Source organism: Hippopotamus amphibius, chromosome 1 (assembly GCF_030028045.1).
Source record: "Hippopotamus amphibius kiboko isolate mHipAmp2 chromosome 1, mHipAmp2.hap2, whole genome shotgun sequence".
Classification (NCBI taxonomy): Eukaryota; Metazoa; Chordata; class Mammalia; order Artiodactyla; family Hippopotamidae; genus Hippopotamus; species Hippopotamus amphibius.
Genome location: NC_080186.1, coordinates 42,668,610 through 42,686,155, shown reverse-complemented (window position 1 = coordinate 42,686,155; position 17,546 = coordinate 42,668,610). Strand labels below are relative to the sequence as shown.

The 17,546-nt window shown below is 51.7% G+C and overlaps 1 protein-coding gene across 11 annotated transcripts in view; it reads left to right on the top strand.

The window, feature by feature from the left end:
- The window catches only part of TTC39A (tetratricopeptide repeat domain 39A), a 58,596-nt gene that overhangs the window by 31,211 nt on the left and 9,839 nt on the right, over positions 1-17,546 (top strand). For 10 of the 11 annotated variants that reach the window (XM_057710551.1, XM_057710556.1, XM_057710553.1 and 7 more), the window contains 11 exons: positions 1,763-1,862; positions 3,196-3,261; positions 4,613-4,721; positions 5,144-5,211; positions 5,291-5,350; positions 6,265-6,426; positions 11,100-11,191; positions 13,171-13,291; positions 15,428-15,539; positions 15,959-16,073; positions 16,974-17,090. In XM_057710551.1, the coding sequence (XP_057566534.1) occupies positions 1,763-1,862; positions 3,196-3,261; positions 4,613-4,721; positions 5,144-5,211; positions 5,291-5,350; positions 6,265-6,426; positions 11,100-11,191; positions 13,171-13,291; positions 15,428-15,539; positions 15,959-16,073; positions 16,974-17,090 (1,122 nt within the window). Of the gene's footprint in view, positions 1-1,762; positions 1,863-3,195; positions 3,262-4,612; positions 4,722-5,143; positions 5,212-5,290; positions 5,351-6,264; positions 6,427-11,099; positions 11,192-12,639; positions 12,778-13,170; positions 13,292-15,427; positions 15,540-15,958; positions 16,074-16,973; positions 17,091-17,546 lie in introns of those variants that run through there. The other variant, XM_057710561.1, reaches the window with a different exon arrangement.

Genomic DNA, 17,546 nt, shown 5'->3' with positions numbered 1-17,546 from the left:
CATATTCTATACAAACAGCTTGGTCTGGTGGGGGTAGGAGAAAGACACAGGAGCAATCATTTTGAGAATAGTGGGAGAACTCCTACACATACATTAAGGCCCCATCCAAGTGCCACTTTCCCCATGAAGCCTTCCTTGAACCCTCCAGTACACAGGGATGGTGCTTACATAACACACACCACCTCCCCAAACTGGGAGCTCCTTGAGGGCCAGATTATTAACATGCCGTCTTAGCACTTGGCCACACATAGGCCGACCATGTTTATGGAGCAAAGAATGAGGACTCAATTCAGAGCACTTCTACCCAACATGGTCCTGCAATCCTTATCTACATTTCCAAAATCAGAAAAGCTCTGAAAGTAATTAACCATCCCCCCAACCTAAGCTTGGCATTGAAACTCGTTTTCCATTAATAGTTGACTTGAATTGACTTGAGACTATCATCTTTATTTTCCACACTTAATGTGACTGTTTCCTTGCAGAGATATTGTGAGTTTGATTTCAAGGTATTACTAGAATATAATACACCATGCAGTATACGGACACCACATTGCTTTGTGGGTCTCTGCTGGAATTATTCAAGGAAACCAGATGTGTTCTGGCCCCTCTTGTCTCCCTATCAGCTGCCAGTGATGTTTTCAAAGCACAAATCTTGTCAAGTCAGTCCCTGACAATTCCTGAGATCCCTCTTGCTCTTAGAATAAAGTCCTAGGTCATGCTGAGGCATTCCTGGGAGCTCTCCCTGTCCTCCTAGCCATATCTCCTGTCCCACTCTGCTTCAGACATTTGGGCCTTCCGTTGTTTCAAACATGCCAGCTCATTCCTACCTCAGGGCCTTTGGACACGCTGTTCTCTCTGCCAGGAACACTTTGTGCCAGGCTAACTCCTCATCCCTCAGGTTTCGGCTCAAATGTCAGCTCCTTGAGGAAACCTTTCCAGAACCCCAAACTAGGTCAGGATCCAGAGTTCCTCCTCATCCTCACAGTGACTCAATAGGGGTCTGTCCCTAAGAGTGGGAGAGTTGTGAGGACAGCAGCTTGGTGGCTTTGCTTCCTGCCGTCCTCCAGTGCTTGGCACAGAGAAACCTTAGTCATTGTTTGCTAAGTGAATGCCCTCAAGATGCTTGTGGCCTGGGAAGGAGGCAGGTACATCTTTAAAGCCCATGTCTTGCCCTGGTAGGCTGGGATATGGGCTCTGAGCTATTGGTGACCAGAAGAAAGAGGGTTGGATTCCAACCAAGAGACTCCAGGATGACTTCCGCAAGGAGGTGGTGTTGGAGTTAGTCCAGTGGTTCTCAGCTGGGGTCAGTTTTCCCCACCATGAGACATTTTGTTTGTCATACTGGGGGAGGTTGCTCCTGGCATCTAGTGAGTAGAGGCCAGGGATGCTGCTGAATATCCTAGGATGCACAGGACAGCTTCCCGCCCCGACCTGAACAAAGAATTATCCAGTTATCCAGCCTAAAATATTAGTAATGCCAAGGTTGAGAAACTGTTTTAGGCAGAATGCAGAACTAAGCAATTGCCTAGACATTGGACGAGGCTTGTGTGCTAGGGCTGAAGAGCAAGGGGTGTGTCATTACAGTAGAAGATGGGGCTAGAAATTCCTCGAATATCAGCTCTCTGGATAGCCAGACTGGACGGTTATACATCTACCACCAGGGAGTTCTGAGATCAGTGAGGAGTAGGGGCAACTTGGGCCCAGCTAGAAGGGGACCCAGGTCCCCAAGTGTGGTTGAAACAGGCTTTGCATCCCCCCGCAGGGAGCTGGACAGCCTCGTGCAGTCCTCACAGTACTGCAAGGGAGAGAACCACAGGCACTTTGAAGGAGGAGTGAAGCTTGGTGTGGGAGCTTTCAACCTGGTGAGTGGGCATGCCCTCCCCATGTCCATATGTCCTCCCTGGGTCCACAGTCTGGGTGCAAGATTAATCACCCCTGCACATCCCTGCCCTATACATGGTCTCTGCTGGGCTACTGTCCCGGGCTCCAGTGATGAAGCAGACACATTGCCAGCCTCGGGGGGCTCACAGCTGAGGTGGAGGTGGGGGCTGGCCGTGGCTTCCGAGTTCCTTCTGTGCATTTCTTCCAAATTGAAAGCTTGAAATCCACTATGGCGGAAGTATTTATAGCACCAGAAATTGACAAACAATACATCAGGGCCTTTTCCTCCTTGGAGAGCTGGTGGCTAAACATCGACCAGTGGCAGGGAGAGAGACAGGCCTGGAAATGGCTAATAACCCACAGGGAACAGAGAGCCAGGACTCCTTCCTGGGGGAGCTGGGGAAGGTTTCAAGGAGGGGATAGTATCTGAGCTGGATCTTGAAGGATCCGTAAGTGGGGGAAGTTTTCCAGGCAGGAAAGGCATTCTAGGTCGAGGGAACAGTGCGAGCTGACGCAAGGAAGCTCAGAAGAACTGCGCCTGCTCCTGGGAGGCTCCTGGCTCTGATGGCCAGGGACTTACCCAAAAGTGTGTGTGTGGTGGGGGGTGGCTTTTTCCCCTCTAGGCAAAACCTGTTCAGGTGGGGGGGGTCGCTGCCCCTCTCTGGGTTCCAAATTCCTCATGTATAAAATGGGAACAGTGATCCTGGCCCAAGTGCTGAGACATACAAGCTGCAAAGCGCATCAGATACTTTAGCAGGTTACAGCTGGACTCCCTTGGGTTCAAGAACTGGCTCCACCTCTGATGAGCTGTGGAGCCTCACACATATCCTGTCATGTATCTGTGCCTCTTTTTCTGCATCTGTCGAAAAGGGCAGTGATCCCTTCCTTGCAGGACTGTTCTGAGGATCAAATGCAATGACAGAACTCCTGGTACAAAGTCGGGATTCAGTGTAATAACAACAGCTAACGCTAGGTGCAGCCTCCATTATGTGCTTCACATGTATTCATTTGATCCATCTGGTAGGGGCTATTATTATTTCCATTTTACAGATGAGGAAACTGAGACAGAGAGATGAAATGTAACTGCCCACGATGGGAGTGGTGAGACTAGGATTTAAATGCAGTCTGCTCCTCATCGTCACTCTGCAGTGCCTCTCTATCTGAGGAAGCTGGCCTTTAGAAACCTGGGGCAGCCTCGTGGGCATTCCGGAGACAGGGCCTGCGCCTCCGGGATTCCCCCCGGGACGCTGGAGGGTGGGAGATGGGGAGGGGCCGCCACTGCCCCTTCACGTGTCCACCTGCCTCTTCCTGCAGACGCTGTCTATGCTTCCTACCAGGATCCTGAGGCTGCTGGAGTTTGTGGGGTTTTCAGGAAACAAGGTAACCACCCTCCTCTGGGGCTCCCAGGCTGCTCAGCCCCAGGGCTGGAGCGAAACGGAACAGGGTGTGGCTGAGGGGCTGTGGGGCCTGAGTGCCAGTCCTGGCTCAGCCGCCTCAGTGTGTGGCCCTGGGCAAGGCCCAGACCTCTCTGGACCTGAGTCTCCTCTCCTACAAATGGAGCCAGTGATCCCTGCCAGGCCCTTCCAGGGTAGAGAGGCTCTAGGGTAAGGGTGGGTATGAAGAGCAGCTCGTGGGGTCCTTCAGGGGCCTGGGGCCATATTCTCTGAGCCTGGCAGGTGTCAGGAAGTGGGTCCCTCTCTCCTCAGAAGACCTTGAGCAAGTCCCTTCCCTTCGGACGATTTTCAGGTCTGTGAGAAGCCCAAGGGAAGCCCTACTGTGCATTGGGCCTTGAGATAGAAACCAGACGACTCAAGCACCCAGAGGTTTTACTGAGGGCAGGAACCTGAGTGCCAGGTAGCAGATCAGGGAGGGTTCCCTGGTAGAGGAGGCCTGGTATGGCACAAGGAGCCTTAACCTGGAAGTCAGGAGCCCTGACCCCCTGGTGGAGGGTCAGTCCAGCCTCATCCCCTTCTCCCTGTGATTCTGAGCAAGGCCCACCCTCCTCTGGGCCTTTTTTTTCTTTGTAAAACAAGGGGCTTTTTTTTTTTTTTTTACATCAGGTCAATGTTTCTCCAACTTGGACTTTCTCCAGCCCTTCCTAATTTTTGCCGTGTCCACAGACCTCTATATTATTACTTAAGTATTGTTTTTCTCAAATGTGGTTCATACTTTTTACTTAAATTTATTTAAAGGAAACACTACACAGAAAACCTGTGTTATGTGGCACGATAAGAACATAATCATAACAATTAACACTCCCAGGAGCGAGCAATCTTACGGAGCCCTGTTTGCGCCCTGAGCCTGGGGCCAGGATTATCTGCCTCTTTTGTCATTCCTGCTCCCCAGCCAGACACGGGGCTGCTCAGGGCCTTGGTGCCCACCATGGGGAATGAGCGGGCGACTGAAGCGGGAACGGGGAAGGGGCTGTTGAGGAGGGAGGGGACACCCAAGCCTTTGCCCTGGCTGTGGCAGCAGTGTCCCCTGCCCCCAGGAAGGTGGCAATGCACCGAGAGGGGCAGCTCCTTGTTCGAGGTTGCACAGCCTGGGAGTGGCGGACCCAGCCTCCAGGGCTCCGGACTTGGAGTCTAGAGCTCTCTGGTCCCTTCTGTGGCAGCGTCACCCTCATAGCTGTCTGGTGACCTCCCAGGCCCCTCCCCCTCCCCGGGTCCTGGGGCGGACCCTGGGAAGCTCGGGCCTTGCTGGCCTCAGCCAGTCCCCATCTCTCCCCCAGGACTACGGGCTGCTGCAGCTGGAGGAGGGGGCATCGGGGCACAGCTTCCGCGCTGTGCTCTGTGTCATGCTGCTGCTGTGTTACCACACCTTCCTCACCTTTGTGCTCGGTAGGAGCGCCCTCAGGGCGAGTGCTGGGGCTTCTGGGCTTTGGTTGGCTCTGAGGGCAGGGGGTGAGAGGCCGAGGGGCTGCAGTCCCTGCTCAGGCCCCCAGGACTGTGGACGGGGCACTGAAACCAGAAACGACAGAGCCGCGTCCGCTGTCCTGGGGCCTGGCCTCCTGACCACTCCCTCACGGTGTGACTGGGTTCCAGCATCAGTTTTCTCATCTGTGAGATGGGGGTGGTCATGCCCACCTTGTAGAGGGTGTGAGGATGCTGTAGCTGTACTGTCTTATTCAGTCCTCACATCACCCTGGAGATAGAAGAGTTATCATCCCCATGTCACAGGGGGGAAACGGAGACCCTGAGAAGCCCCTGCTAGGTTGCTGGGAGGACGGTGATGTGTCCTGTTGTCCCCCAACCTCCTGCAGGCACCGGGAACGTCAACATCGAGGAGGCAGAGAAGCTCTTGAGACCCTACCTGAAGCGATACCCTAAGGTGAGCCCCACCTCCTGGCAGATACCCCAGCCCACGCCTGCCCTGCAGACCACAGAGACCCGTGTGTGTGTCGTTGCAGGGCGCCATCTTCCTGTTCTTTGCGGGGCGGATTGAAGCCATTAAAGGCAATGTTGACATGGTAAGTGATGGGGGTCTGAGCCAGTGCTGGAGGCCCCTCAGGTTTTCCAGGCCAGTAGGAGAACAGACACGCACAGACTCGGGCACAGGGCAGACTGGCAGGAGGGCCCCGAGAGAGGACTTACGAGAGAGAGAGTGGGGGCAGGAGAGGCACTTCTGACCGAGACAGTCCGGGAAGACGAGGGAGGAGGTGGCATTTGTTGTGAGTGGAGTTTGACAGGGAGATGGAGGGCTACAGCATCCTTGAGTAAAGCAGAGAGGTGGGAAGACCCGCTGTCCAGGGCAGGGTGACAGGCTGGAACCTGCTGTCAGGAGTTGAAGCGGGCACCTTGATGGCCTGGCTAAGGAGTCTGGGCTCTGTAGGTGGGAGGGAGCCATCGAAGGGGTGAGAGAAGGGAGGGTCCCGGTCCTGGCAGAATCCCCAGCACTAAGCCCAGCACAAGGCCCAGGATGGACTCGATGACTTGGAGTTCTGGCATATCCCGCTGGTCCTGGCTGTGATTCCTTAGGCAGCAGGACAGATGCCCCAGGTCCAGGTCACTTCTTGGGAGCTGCTGGAAACTTTGGAGTTTGCTATGAGGCACAGAGTTATTATATTACTTTCCAGTGCCTGTTATCCCTCCATTATAGCTCTGTCTCACCCTTCCATTTTGTGCTGACAGACTATAGAGTCCCCAGGAGGGGCAGTAACTGGGCCCAAGGTCATGTAAGGCTTAGGGGCTAGGACCAAGACTGGAGGCCACAACTCCTGTCTCCCCAGTGCTACCCTTCTCCCCCTCCCTGAGCCTGGCACAGGGCTGGGCCACTGTGTGCGGCAGGACACTGCGGCGGAGTTGGGTGGGGACAGAGGGCATGGAGAGCGGGGTGGATGCGGGCCACGGGACGCCTGCAAGGCTGATCGGCAGGTGCCCACAGGCCATCCGGTGGTTCGAGGAGTGCTGTGAGGCCCAGCAACACTGGAAGCAGTTCCATCACATGTGCTACTGGGAGCTGATGTGGTGCTTCACCTACAAGGGCCAGTGGAAGATGGCCTACTTCTACGCAGACCTGCTCAGCAAGGAGAACTCCTGGTCTAAGGTGGGCTGACACCATGTGTTGAGGGCACAGGGGGACCAGGCCAACCCCAACTGGCCATGAGCCCCCAGACCAAGGGCAAAACCCCTAACTGAACACAGATGTCTCGGCTGGAATTTAAGCAAAACCACAAATTCTACTAGGCCTCAGGGTTGGAAGGAAATAAAGACCATGAGGAGCAGATGACCTTTAGAACTACAATGTGTCAAGGTTTTTAGTCACAAGGGACAGACGTGTGGCTCACATGGTCTACGTGAGTGTTGCCCAACAGAACTTTCTGTGACGGTGGAAATGCTGTTTTTCTGCACTGTCCAGTGTGGTAGCCCCTAGCCATATGTGCACACCGAACACTTGAAATGTGCCTGCTGCAATTGGGAAACTGGATGTTTCCAATTTTATTCCATTTTAATTAATTTAAATGTAAAAAGTCACATGGAGCTAGTGGACATAGTACCTGACTATGCGGGTGCAAACACAAAAGGCTCATTGGTTCATATAACTGTAAATTCTAGGCACATCTGACTTCAGGTAGGGCTGAATCCAGGAATTCAAATTATGTCATCTGGGCTTGTTTTTTCCATCTGGGACTGTGCTCTCCTCTATGATATGATATCTTTATTGTACAGGCAGGTTCTCTCCATGTGCCAGCAGAGTGGCTATGGGCTGCCTGCCCCAACTCACATCTTCCCTTTGGTTTCAACCAAAGCCCTACTATAGAGCCTCGTTGGTCTGGCAGAGATCACAAGTCAGTGCCTGGAAACAGGGGTGGGAAGACCCCTCATGGATTGGGAGTAGGAGAGGGGTGGTTCCTCAGAAGAAAAATGAGGTGGTGTCCCAGAATAAGTGTGGCTGGGGGTGAGCATTAAAGAGATGCCATGTAGGCAAAACAAAGCAAAACAGATGCTCAGCATAGATGAAAGCGTAAAACATCATGGTAAATGGTGAAATAAGTGTGTCATTATCATCGTAGTAATGAGAGCACAGAATTCTGAACCAAGAGTCTTAGAATCATCTAGATCATCAGAGAGCATCTGGTAGTGTCAAATGCATAGCATATGTGTCTCAATAACCTGAAATCCCTATTTCTCATCTCTCCCTCACCTCTGCTTGAAAGTCCCTTTTAAGTCCCCCTGCCTGGGGCCCAAGCTGAAAGGGAACTCTCTGGGTCAGGGCAGGCAGGGCTGGGAGGAGGGGTGGGCTTTCCCTGAGCTCTGACTGTGTGCCCAGACGTTATCTCCATCCGGCACTGAGGCTTAGAGAGGGTGTGTGACTTTCCTGGGTCACACAGCTGTTGGTGACAGACACTGGATTTGAAAACAGTTCTGTGTGACTCAAAGGCCTCTGCTTTTCCCTTGCTCCTCAAGTCCTCCCAAGGAGGCCCAGCTTGCCCTGAAACCACCCTCCTATTGAAGGCACTTCCTTCGGCACTTCCACACCCTGTGGGCGCAGCATTCGTTCCTCATCACCTCCCACTCCCAACACAGCCTCAGGGAACCTTTTTAAATTAAAGTGACCTAGAAGCCTTCTTGTGAAGTGGGGCAGGCAGCTGGGCCCACCTGCCTGGGGACAAAGAGGCCTGGGGTGGCCACACAGCTGCTGAGAGGAGCAGAGGGAGGACCAGGCCTCTCAGGTGTCGGGAAATCTAGGGTTGTGAGTTGGCTCAGTCTCCAGCTCTGTGACTTTGGGGTGGTCAGCCCCTCTCTCTCTGCATGCTTTCCTCAGAAGGGTTTCCTGTGAAAGTAGGGGTTGTGGCACCCCGAGTTCTGGGGTCACATTCATCCCTAATCTCCAGCACTTGGCCACCAGAGCCCACCAACTTCTAGCTCTAGGGAGTTGGCCTGTGGCCACTGCCATAGGTGCCGGTCCGTCTGCTTAGCATCTACTCTGCCTGTACTGTGCCGAGTCGTCCCTTTGGGCCCTTCACGTTTCCCCCAGTGCTTGCAGCTTGGGTGACCAGAAGCCAGGTGGTGACAGCTGTGTGCTCAGCGCTGTAATGGGGGAGTCTGAGGGGAGCTCAGAGGCCGCCCTGGGCAGCCCAGCCAAGAGGACAAGGAAGGTTTCTGGAAAAGGAGATGTCTGAACTGAATCTTGGGTGAGGAGGAATTAGTGGCAGAGTGGAGGAAGTGGAAGGACACCCCAAACTGAGAGAACTGCAAGAACAGAGGCTTGGAAGCTAGGGTGCTGCCCAAAGGTTCTGTGTTGCCAGGGGAAGGGTTTCTGGGTGGGAGTGCAGAGGGACTGTGGAGGGACCTTCCCCCCTAAGCCACTCGCTGTAAGCTTCTCGAGGACAAGGACTATCTGATATCACAGAGCCTGGTGGAATAATCCAGCAAAATAAATATGTGGAATCCATAGGCAAACAGATAACTCTGGAGACAGGACTCCCATCAGGGCAGGTGGCTGCAGTTTTCCATCCGTGTGGCCCTGTAGCATTCCTGGGTAACTTGGATGTCCATGGGTCTCATAACTCTAGGTCACTGCATCCGTCCTAATTCCTGTTGACTCAGTGGGGGTGTGCTGTCCATGGGGAGTAGGAAAAGGCTCTTAAGAGGAAGCCAGCAGATGAGCCTGGCAGAGAAAGGATAATGGCATCCCAGGCAGAGGGGCAGCACAGGCAAAGGCCTGAGGTGAGTTCAAGTAGTGATGGGGAAGAGTGCAGAAGAGGAGGAGCCAGAAAAGCAGGTCACGAGGGTCCTGAGTGGCTGTTTGCGCTTTAGTCTGACAGTGGGGGGGCCCTTGATGCTTGTGGCTTAGATTTGTGCTTTAAGAAATCCCTCCTACAGTCGCTAGGCACCCTCACACGCCAGGTCCTGTTCGAGGGCAGGAAATACACACGTGAACAAAGTAAAGACCCCCTCAGGGCTCTTTGAGAGACAAGAAACACACAAATAGATGATTTTCAGTGTAAGATAATGTCAGGTTCCAGTAAGTGCGATAAAGAAAAATTGGGTGAGGTACGGGTGCAGGCCGTGATGAACAGCGTGGTCAGGGAGGCCTGTCTGAGAACACACCCAGAACAGAATGAAGGCGCAAGCCACGTGGACCTCTCCGTGAAGAATGTTCCAGGCAGAGGGCATGGTAGATATTAGGGCGAGTGGAGGAGGAAGCTGAAGCTGCGAGTTTATGTATTCTGGAAACAGCCCAGAGACCAGTGTGGCCAGAGTGATGTGAGTGAGGGGGCAACAGTGGAGATGAAGTTGGAGAGGAAACTGGGAGGAGACTGCATAGGGTCTGGCAGGCCATGACAGGGAATTTGGATGTTCTCCTAAGTGATGGGGTATCATGAGAAGATGTCAAGAAGGGACTGATGTGATCTGATTTTAAAAGGTCAGAGTGGTGAGGGGTGTGGAAAATGGCTTGCAGGGGCAAGAGTGGGAGCAGGAGATCAGTTAGGAGACCACATTTCTAGGACAGTAGAAAGACACCCCTGGTGGCCTGGAGCAGAGAGATGGTGTGGAGGCTGGTGCAATAATTCAGGTGAGGGATAGGGCAAGGCCAGTGGGATTTAAGAGCTATATAGGAAGTAAAATCATGAGCGCTTCGTGGCTCACTACTAGTGCCAGTGAGAGGGAAAAGGCCCAGATGACACTGAGAGGTTACAGATGGGATGGGGAACAGATTTCACTGAGGGGAGCTTCTTCTCAGCACACCCCACAAACACCAGCTTTTCCTCATGTTGTGTGCTGAGGGCAGACTGGAACTGGGAGTCACCCTGGGCTTCAGAATGGGTGGGGCTCCCAGGTGGAGGCTGCTTTCTGCCATCTCCTAAGACTAGACTCCAGGATGTCCTGCTCCCTTTCCTCCTCCACCCCCTGCACTTCTTTGCTGGGTAGCAGCCCCAGGTGGCAGAAGCTGTGGTTCAAGACTTGGCCACTGGAGGGCAGCACTGGACTTCAGGCAAAGGGGAGCGGCTTTCAGGGATGGATCTCTGGGGTGGGGGTGGGTCAGCCATCGCTTCCTTGTCAGTGGCAGCTGTGGATTCAGTGGGCAGACCGTTGAAGCCACACAAACCTGGGGTCACTCCTAGCTCTGCCCCTAGCAGCTCTGCAGTCCCAGGAAGCAGAGGTGGGGTATGGATCCCTTTCAGGCATTGTCTTTGGGATCAAGTGAGGTGATGTATGTCAAGTGCCTGGCACACAGCAAGGTGGTTTCACCAAAGGACCCTGACCCAGGACTCTGCTCATTCTTCTGGCCTCACACCTCTTCTTATACACATTACATGCTTTATGCTACTGATTTGTATCCTACTTACACATATATCTGCCCTCCCTGGCTTTGGTCCGTCTGTTCCTCTTGCCTGGAGGTCCTTTTTCTATCTCTGTGAATCTTCCCATTGGCCTTCAAGAGCCCAGTCTGAAGTAGCTGCTGCCCTGAAGCCCCTGCTGCCCTGTCTTTGTGTCTCCATCCTACCCTCAGCACTGCCCTGTTGCTTGAGTCTGCCCAGCTGCTTTGGAGTGGAGAGGGCAGCTGCTTAAACAGGGCCCATCATGGATTTAACTCAAGTCCTCAAGTTGCTTCAGCTTCCTCACCCGGCTTCCCCCCTGGGGCTTGGGGATCATATAATGTTAGCTACGATGCTGGCCCATAGTGAGGTTCCAGTAAAGTCCTGGTGCCAGTTGGAGACTGTGATTGGAGGGCAGGTTGCTCACACCTGACTGTTTCTCTGCCTCACACAGGCCACCTACATCTACATGAAGGCCGCCTACCTCAGCATGTTTGGGAAGGAGGACTACAAGCCGTTCGGGGATGACGAAGTGGAGTTGTTTAGGTGGGTCCGACCGCGGCACCCCATTGCAGGCCCCAGCCAGGCCCTGCCCACAGCCGCCCTGAGCAGAGGGAGGGGGTGGGGTTGTCACCTCCCCGGCCCTGAGCCCCTGCCCCTCCCCCACAGTCACCCCACATGCCGGTCGTTCCCTCCCATCGCCACCTCCTCCTGCTGCTGCTTGATAGAGCCCTTTGAATCTGTTCAGAGGTTTTCTTCCACAAAAGTGGTTTTGTCAGCATTCTTTCCACTGAACTTTCATATGGAGTGTAGGACAGATGTGGACACTGAGGTCGAGAGGTTCATTCTGCTGAGTTAACCTGATCCACTCAGAAAAGCACAGAGTTGGAATCATAAAAACAGGATTAAATCTACCCTCTGTCATGTGTTAGCTGTGTCACCTTGGACAGTTTCAGCATCTGTAAAATGGGAATAACAACCTCTGCCTTGCAGGATTGTTTTGCAAATCAAATAGAGAATAGATTCAAAGAGCCTGGGGTAGGGCCTGGAGCCAATACATGGTGGCTGTTTTTATTCTTTTCTGCACTGCTGTGTTTGCCTTCTGGGGAGGGCCTAGAGCCGGGCTCAGCCATGGCAGGCTGAGGATGGAGCCTAGGGCTTTCCTGCAGTCATGGTGAGTGTTGTTACAACATGCAGACACAGAAGTGGGGGTTACCCTACCTTCCTGGGTTGTCCCAGTCACGGGGTGTTTATCATTTACTGAGTGACTTCGTTTCTCTCTCTTATATAACTCTTCCAGAAGATCCGTGAGGGTAAGAATCTGTGGGGGAGAAAGAGTAATTTTTTTCTCCATCCTTCTAGGTTCTTGGCTGAGAACCCTCATAATAAGATTAACAGGAGAAAAGCAAACAGAAGTTTAATAAATAACTCCCGTATACATGGGAGAGACCCAGGAAAACTGAGTTCACTCTTTGGAATGGCTCAAGCCATTACCTTAAATGCCATCTCCAGCTAAAGGACAAAAGATCTGGGGGGATGGGGAGCCAGTTATGGGAGATTTTCAGGTAAAAAGAGGGTATATGGTTGTTACGCAGATTTAAGTCTCTGCTTTCTCCATTGATAAGTTTCTAGAGATTTAATTATCCTCTTCTTCCGGATACAGAGAGAGACAACCTTACAAATGGAGATTACCCTTATAAATGTAAATGTCTTTTACAAAAAGGTAACTTCTGTTAGGTTTTCAGAGCTTTTTGTGTGTCTGCTGTTTCTTAAAAATAATCAGCCTAAAATAATCCTTATGCCAAAGAAGCATATTTAGGGGTGACAACGTCTCCCTTTGTCTCCATTTTTAGGGATGAGAAAGCAGGCCTAGAGAGGTTCCACAGTGAATAAGCAGGGGAGGTGTTTGGTGAGGGACCTCACAACTAGGTCCAGCTGTTTCCTGGGCCTGAACAGCTCAGGTCTGACGGTCACAGCCACACCCCCATGACTGTGGCAGAGATCGAGGGTAAGGCGGAGCTGGGTGGGTGAGGCCCCAGATGTGGAGGCTTGCCCCGCTGCATTCCACATTTTACGCTACCCTTGGAAACAGCTGAGGAGGCCACAGCTCACGTGGCCAGAGTTAATGAAAGGTTTGTGCTGTGCGGTCTTGGGCAGATCCTTCCCTTTCTGAGTTTTAATCTCTGCGAAACTAGGGTCAGACTTCCGCTGGGCCCTCAGGAGGTGGGGGCTGGGAGTAGAGAGGGACAACTAGAAGGCAGAGCAGGCCTCGGGGTTCTGTGTATATTCTCACCTCTGCCTGCTGGTGTGGAGGAGCCCCTTGCCTAACCATAGGAAGTGGTCAGGTCTTGGGGCAGGGCCTGTGAAAAAAGGCCGTAGCTACAGGCGAGGAGTCCAACACTCTCATCATATAGATGGGGAAACTGAGGCCCAGAGAGGGACCAAGCAGAGGCTGGGCAGGCTGGGGACTCTGTCCTTTCCAGCGTTTTCTCACCCTCTCCCCACCCTCCTCATCTCTTCTACAGGGCTGTGCCAGGGCTGAAACTCAAGATTGCTGGGAAATCTCTACCCACAGAGAAGTTTGCCATCCGGAAGTCTAGACGCTACCTCTCCCCCAAACCTATTTCATTGCCCGTCCCTGCTCTGGTGGGTAGGATGGTCTCGACTGGCCCTGAATTTCAGTTTGGGATTGTGGCGATTAGCTGAGAGCCAGGGATATAGCCACTGATCCCTCAGGCAGTGGATGAGGGAGAAAGACCTTCATGCCTCAGGGGGCCTGGAGAGGATTTCACAACTCACCTGGCACAATGAGTTTGAGCCTGCCTCAACCTCTGAGAAAAGTACCAGTTTACTAGGGATGGGGGTGGGGAGACAGGTGAATAGGCTGCAGATACCTCAAGGCAGAAAGAGCAGTCCTCCTAAAAGCATCACTCATCTGTTTGTGTTCCCACCCTGTTTCTGTCTTGTCACATGATTATAATTGTTTACACTGTTGTCCTCATCCTGCCCCCCACCCCCACTCCCCCACCCTGGGCCAAGCTTTTCTGAGGCTGGGACCGTGTTATACTCAACTCTGAAATAACAGTAATTGCTGGCATTGATATTGGGCACTTGCTGTGTTCAAGGCTCCTTATACCCATTGCCTCATTTGATCTTCAAGACAACCCTCTTAGTAGGTGCTGGTGGCATCTCCATTTTACCAAAGGGGATAATAAGGCCTAAGAGATAACTAGGAAGATAAGATATCTAATACGTAGATAAGATAATAAGTAGAAAGATGAAATAACTTGTCCAAGTCCCATAGCTAGTGAGTTAGTCAGAATTTGAACCTAGGTAGTCTGGTTCCAGAGCCCATATTCTGAACCATGGCTATGATACTAATTCCATACATGACTTAAGCAGGCATCAGAGAAGGTTCTAGTTTGTTAAGAGTCCTTGTTATTCAATTAATAAGGCAGTCAGAAAGGTAGAAAGGGTGCTGCTTCAGAAACCTGGCTCTGCTATTCACTCATTGTGGGACCCTGCGTAGGGTCCCCTTTCCCTTAATGTAAACAATAATATATACCTTGCCCATTTCATAGAGCAGTTATGAGAATCAGCTGATAAAACATTTAGCACTTTAGAAATCAAAAAGTTCAATATTTTGTAGAATTTATTTAGAGCTTGTATCCTGATTATCTTTAAAGAAAATCTGAGCTATTTTATAGTTTACATATACAATAAAGCTATTATCACTTGGGGGCATGTGTTGTAAGGAAGGGCAGGGGAAGCAACTATACCAGAAATTTAGGGGAGACTTTCCAAAACTATAATCTGCAAAATGCTATTTGTGCATAAATTATTTCTGTGATTAAATACATTTGGGAAAGACTGGCCTAAACAAAGTTTATACACTGTAGACCTTCTTAGAGCCTTTATATGGTAATCTGTATGGTAGGTCTCTAAGAAGCTTAAAGATGCGGTTTTTCCCTAACTTATTTGGCCACAGAACTCTTTTAACAGAACATTAGCTAACTTGAGACCATATAATCATTTGATAAATACTTGTCTAAACTTAAAATCCCTCCCTAGAACATAACAAAAACCATAACAAAAGTCTTTCTATAACTTTATGTATACATATAGCTTTCACATCCATTGCCTGGTTTGATAGTTTAGGAAATGCTAATCTAAGCTAACAGAATTACTAGGATGAAAATTTAATTTAGTATTCTGAGCTTCCTGGCAGTTAAGGCAAAGGAAAGAATCAGATACGTTTCATAGGTGGAAACTCAAGCTCAGTGCCTTGGCGAAATAGGACAGAAAGTAACATGGTCTTAAGCTCCTGAAGTCCTTAAGTAAATTATGGTTCCTCCAATATAGGAGGCCCTGTTAGCTACAGCAAGGAGGAGGACTCCCTGGAGAGTGTGGGGCATGACCTGGTTCTCAAAGGATGGGAAGAGTTTGGACACAGAGAGCTTGGGAGAGAGCAGACTAGTGCCCTGGGAAGCCATGAGCAGAAGTAACTGAAAACTGTTTGCAGCTATGAGGAGAAGAGTGAGAGTATGGGTCCATCTTAAATTCTCAGTGGGGTAAGGAGAGATCTCGATAATAAGTAAGAGATAAGACTCCCCATAATTCCCTCAAGCCCACAGCTTCAAAGGCTGGACTGAGATTTGTCATGGAAGATTAGAGTTAGAAGGGCCTTTAGTGATCCTCTTATCTAAGCTTCCCATTTTACAATGGGGAAACAAGGCCCCACTGGGGAGGAAACCTAGGACTGACTTGCTCCCCTGCCCCCAGGAAATGATGTACATTTGGAATGGCTACGCTGTGATTGGGAAGCAGCCGGAACTCACAGACGGGATACTTAAGATTATCACCAAGGCTGAAGAGATGCTGGAAAAGGGCCCAGGTGACTACCCCCAGGCCCACAAACCTGCCAGGCTGGGTCAGACCATAGGTCTTTACAGTTGAAGTTTCCCTCTACCAATAATGTCCTTCCTCACTTCTCTACCCTAGTAATTGTCCTTTGCCTTTCCAGACTGAGCTTCAGTGGCAGCTCCTCCAAGAAGCTGTCCCTTGTCCCCCAGGTAGGGTCAGGTCTCTTCTGAGTTCCCACAACCCCCAGGCTTCCTTCAGTCAGTCCCGATTTCACTGTATTGTCATCGTCTCAGTATCTGTCTTCCCTCCCCGGATGGGAGCTCCCTGAGGACGAGGACCTGTGTGAGCCACCTCTGTGTCCCCAGGGTCCAGCACAGAGTAGGGGCACCATGAGTAACTGTTGAAAAAGATGAACAAACTTGTCATCTTCCCTCACTCCCCTATTCTCAGAGAATGAGTACTCGGTGGATGATGAGTGTTTGGTGAAGCTGCTGAAAGGCCTGTGTCTGAAGTATCTGGGTCGTGTCCAGGAGGCTGAGGAGAATTTCAGGAGCATCTCTGCCAAGTAAGTGCCTCAGTGGCTGCTCCAGCTCCAGATGGCCTACGGCTGGGCCCGAGGCTCCAGGGCGGCGTTTTCTGGGTTTCTCTTTCCTCACCCACAGTGCTGACTCTGGACTACCCCTACTCACTCCACAGGTACTAGTGTCTATTCTGTGCCAGGACCCTTGCTGGGCACAGAGCATTCAGACCTTGTCCTCCAGGGCCGCCAGACTGCCCAACTACAGGAGCCCACCGACAATGAGTTTTGTGTGAATGGTGCCCCCTGGAGTTTGTAATTTAGCAACTCTGCCCTTGGAGAGTGCAGATGTCAGAGAGAGTTACAGGCAACTCAGTCTGGTATGGTGAGGGCTGTGCTAGAGGAAAGCAGAGAGGACAGAGGGTGCCAGGAGGAGGGAGCTAAACCTAATGCTAGATACCAGGAAAGGCTTTCCAGGGATGCCACTTAAATTGGGAAGTTTATCAGGCAGAGAAAGCAAGGAAGGAGTTAAGTGGAGTAGGTAGAGCATGTGCAAATGCCTGGACACAGGAAAGACACCTGAGGTTGGGTGACAGTGGTCAGGTCCTTTCCTGCCTGGGTGAAGTTGTAGAGGGAAGGGGTTGCAGATGAAATGAAGGGGGGGTTGGGGACTGAGGTGGGGGTGGGCTAAAGACATGACATGAGCCATAGGTGCTCAGGGACTTGGGGCCTCAGGTGCAGAGGATTGGAAGGCTCTGCTGTGGATCTTAAGCCTTTCTAGGGCTAGGTAGTGGGAACCTTCCCAAATTGGAATTCAGATCAGAAAACCCCATGAGACCATCAGCTGGATCCTGCCATTTGGGAGAGGCTCAGGAGGAGTCTGAAGGACGTGCCTGAAGGATGTCTCAAGAGCAGAGCCTGTAAGCCATGCTTTCCTCTGTCCTGCAGTGAAAAGAGGATTAAATATGACCACTACTTGATTCCAAATGCCTTGCTGGAGCTGGCCCTGCTGTTTATGGAGCAAGACAGAAATGAAGAGGCTGTCAAACTCTTGGAAACTGCCAAGTAAGGCTTGATTGGCCTTGGTCTGTCCTTTGTTCCCCATGAGCTCAGGGAGGGGGCAGAGGAGGCCAGGCAGCAGTGAGGGAGGGTGCTGGTAAAGGCAGTATAGGCAACCCAGAGGCTGGGCCCACGTCCCTGGGGAACCCAGCTCTCACCTGGTGTAGGGAGACTTCTTCCTCAATTTACCAGTGAGGAATTGGAATCCCAGAATCAGGGACTGAGTTACCCAGGATCACCTCACAAGCCAGCTGCAGGGCTGGTGTGAAGATGCAGGTCTCCTGCCTTCCAACCCACGGATCTACCTCTTGAAACCACTCCTTCAAGCACAGGGACGTAATCGGACCAAGAGTGGTACCAGAGAGCATGACTAATAGGGTAATGCTTATAAAGTAGCCCAACCCTTTCTTCAGGCAGAGATAGGGATTTAAGCCTCTAAAAATATTCCTTGGCTAGTGGGCT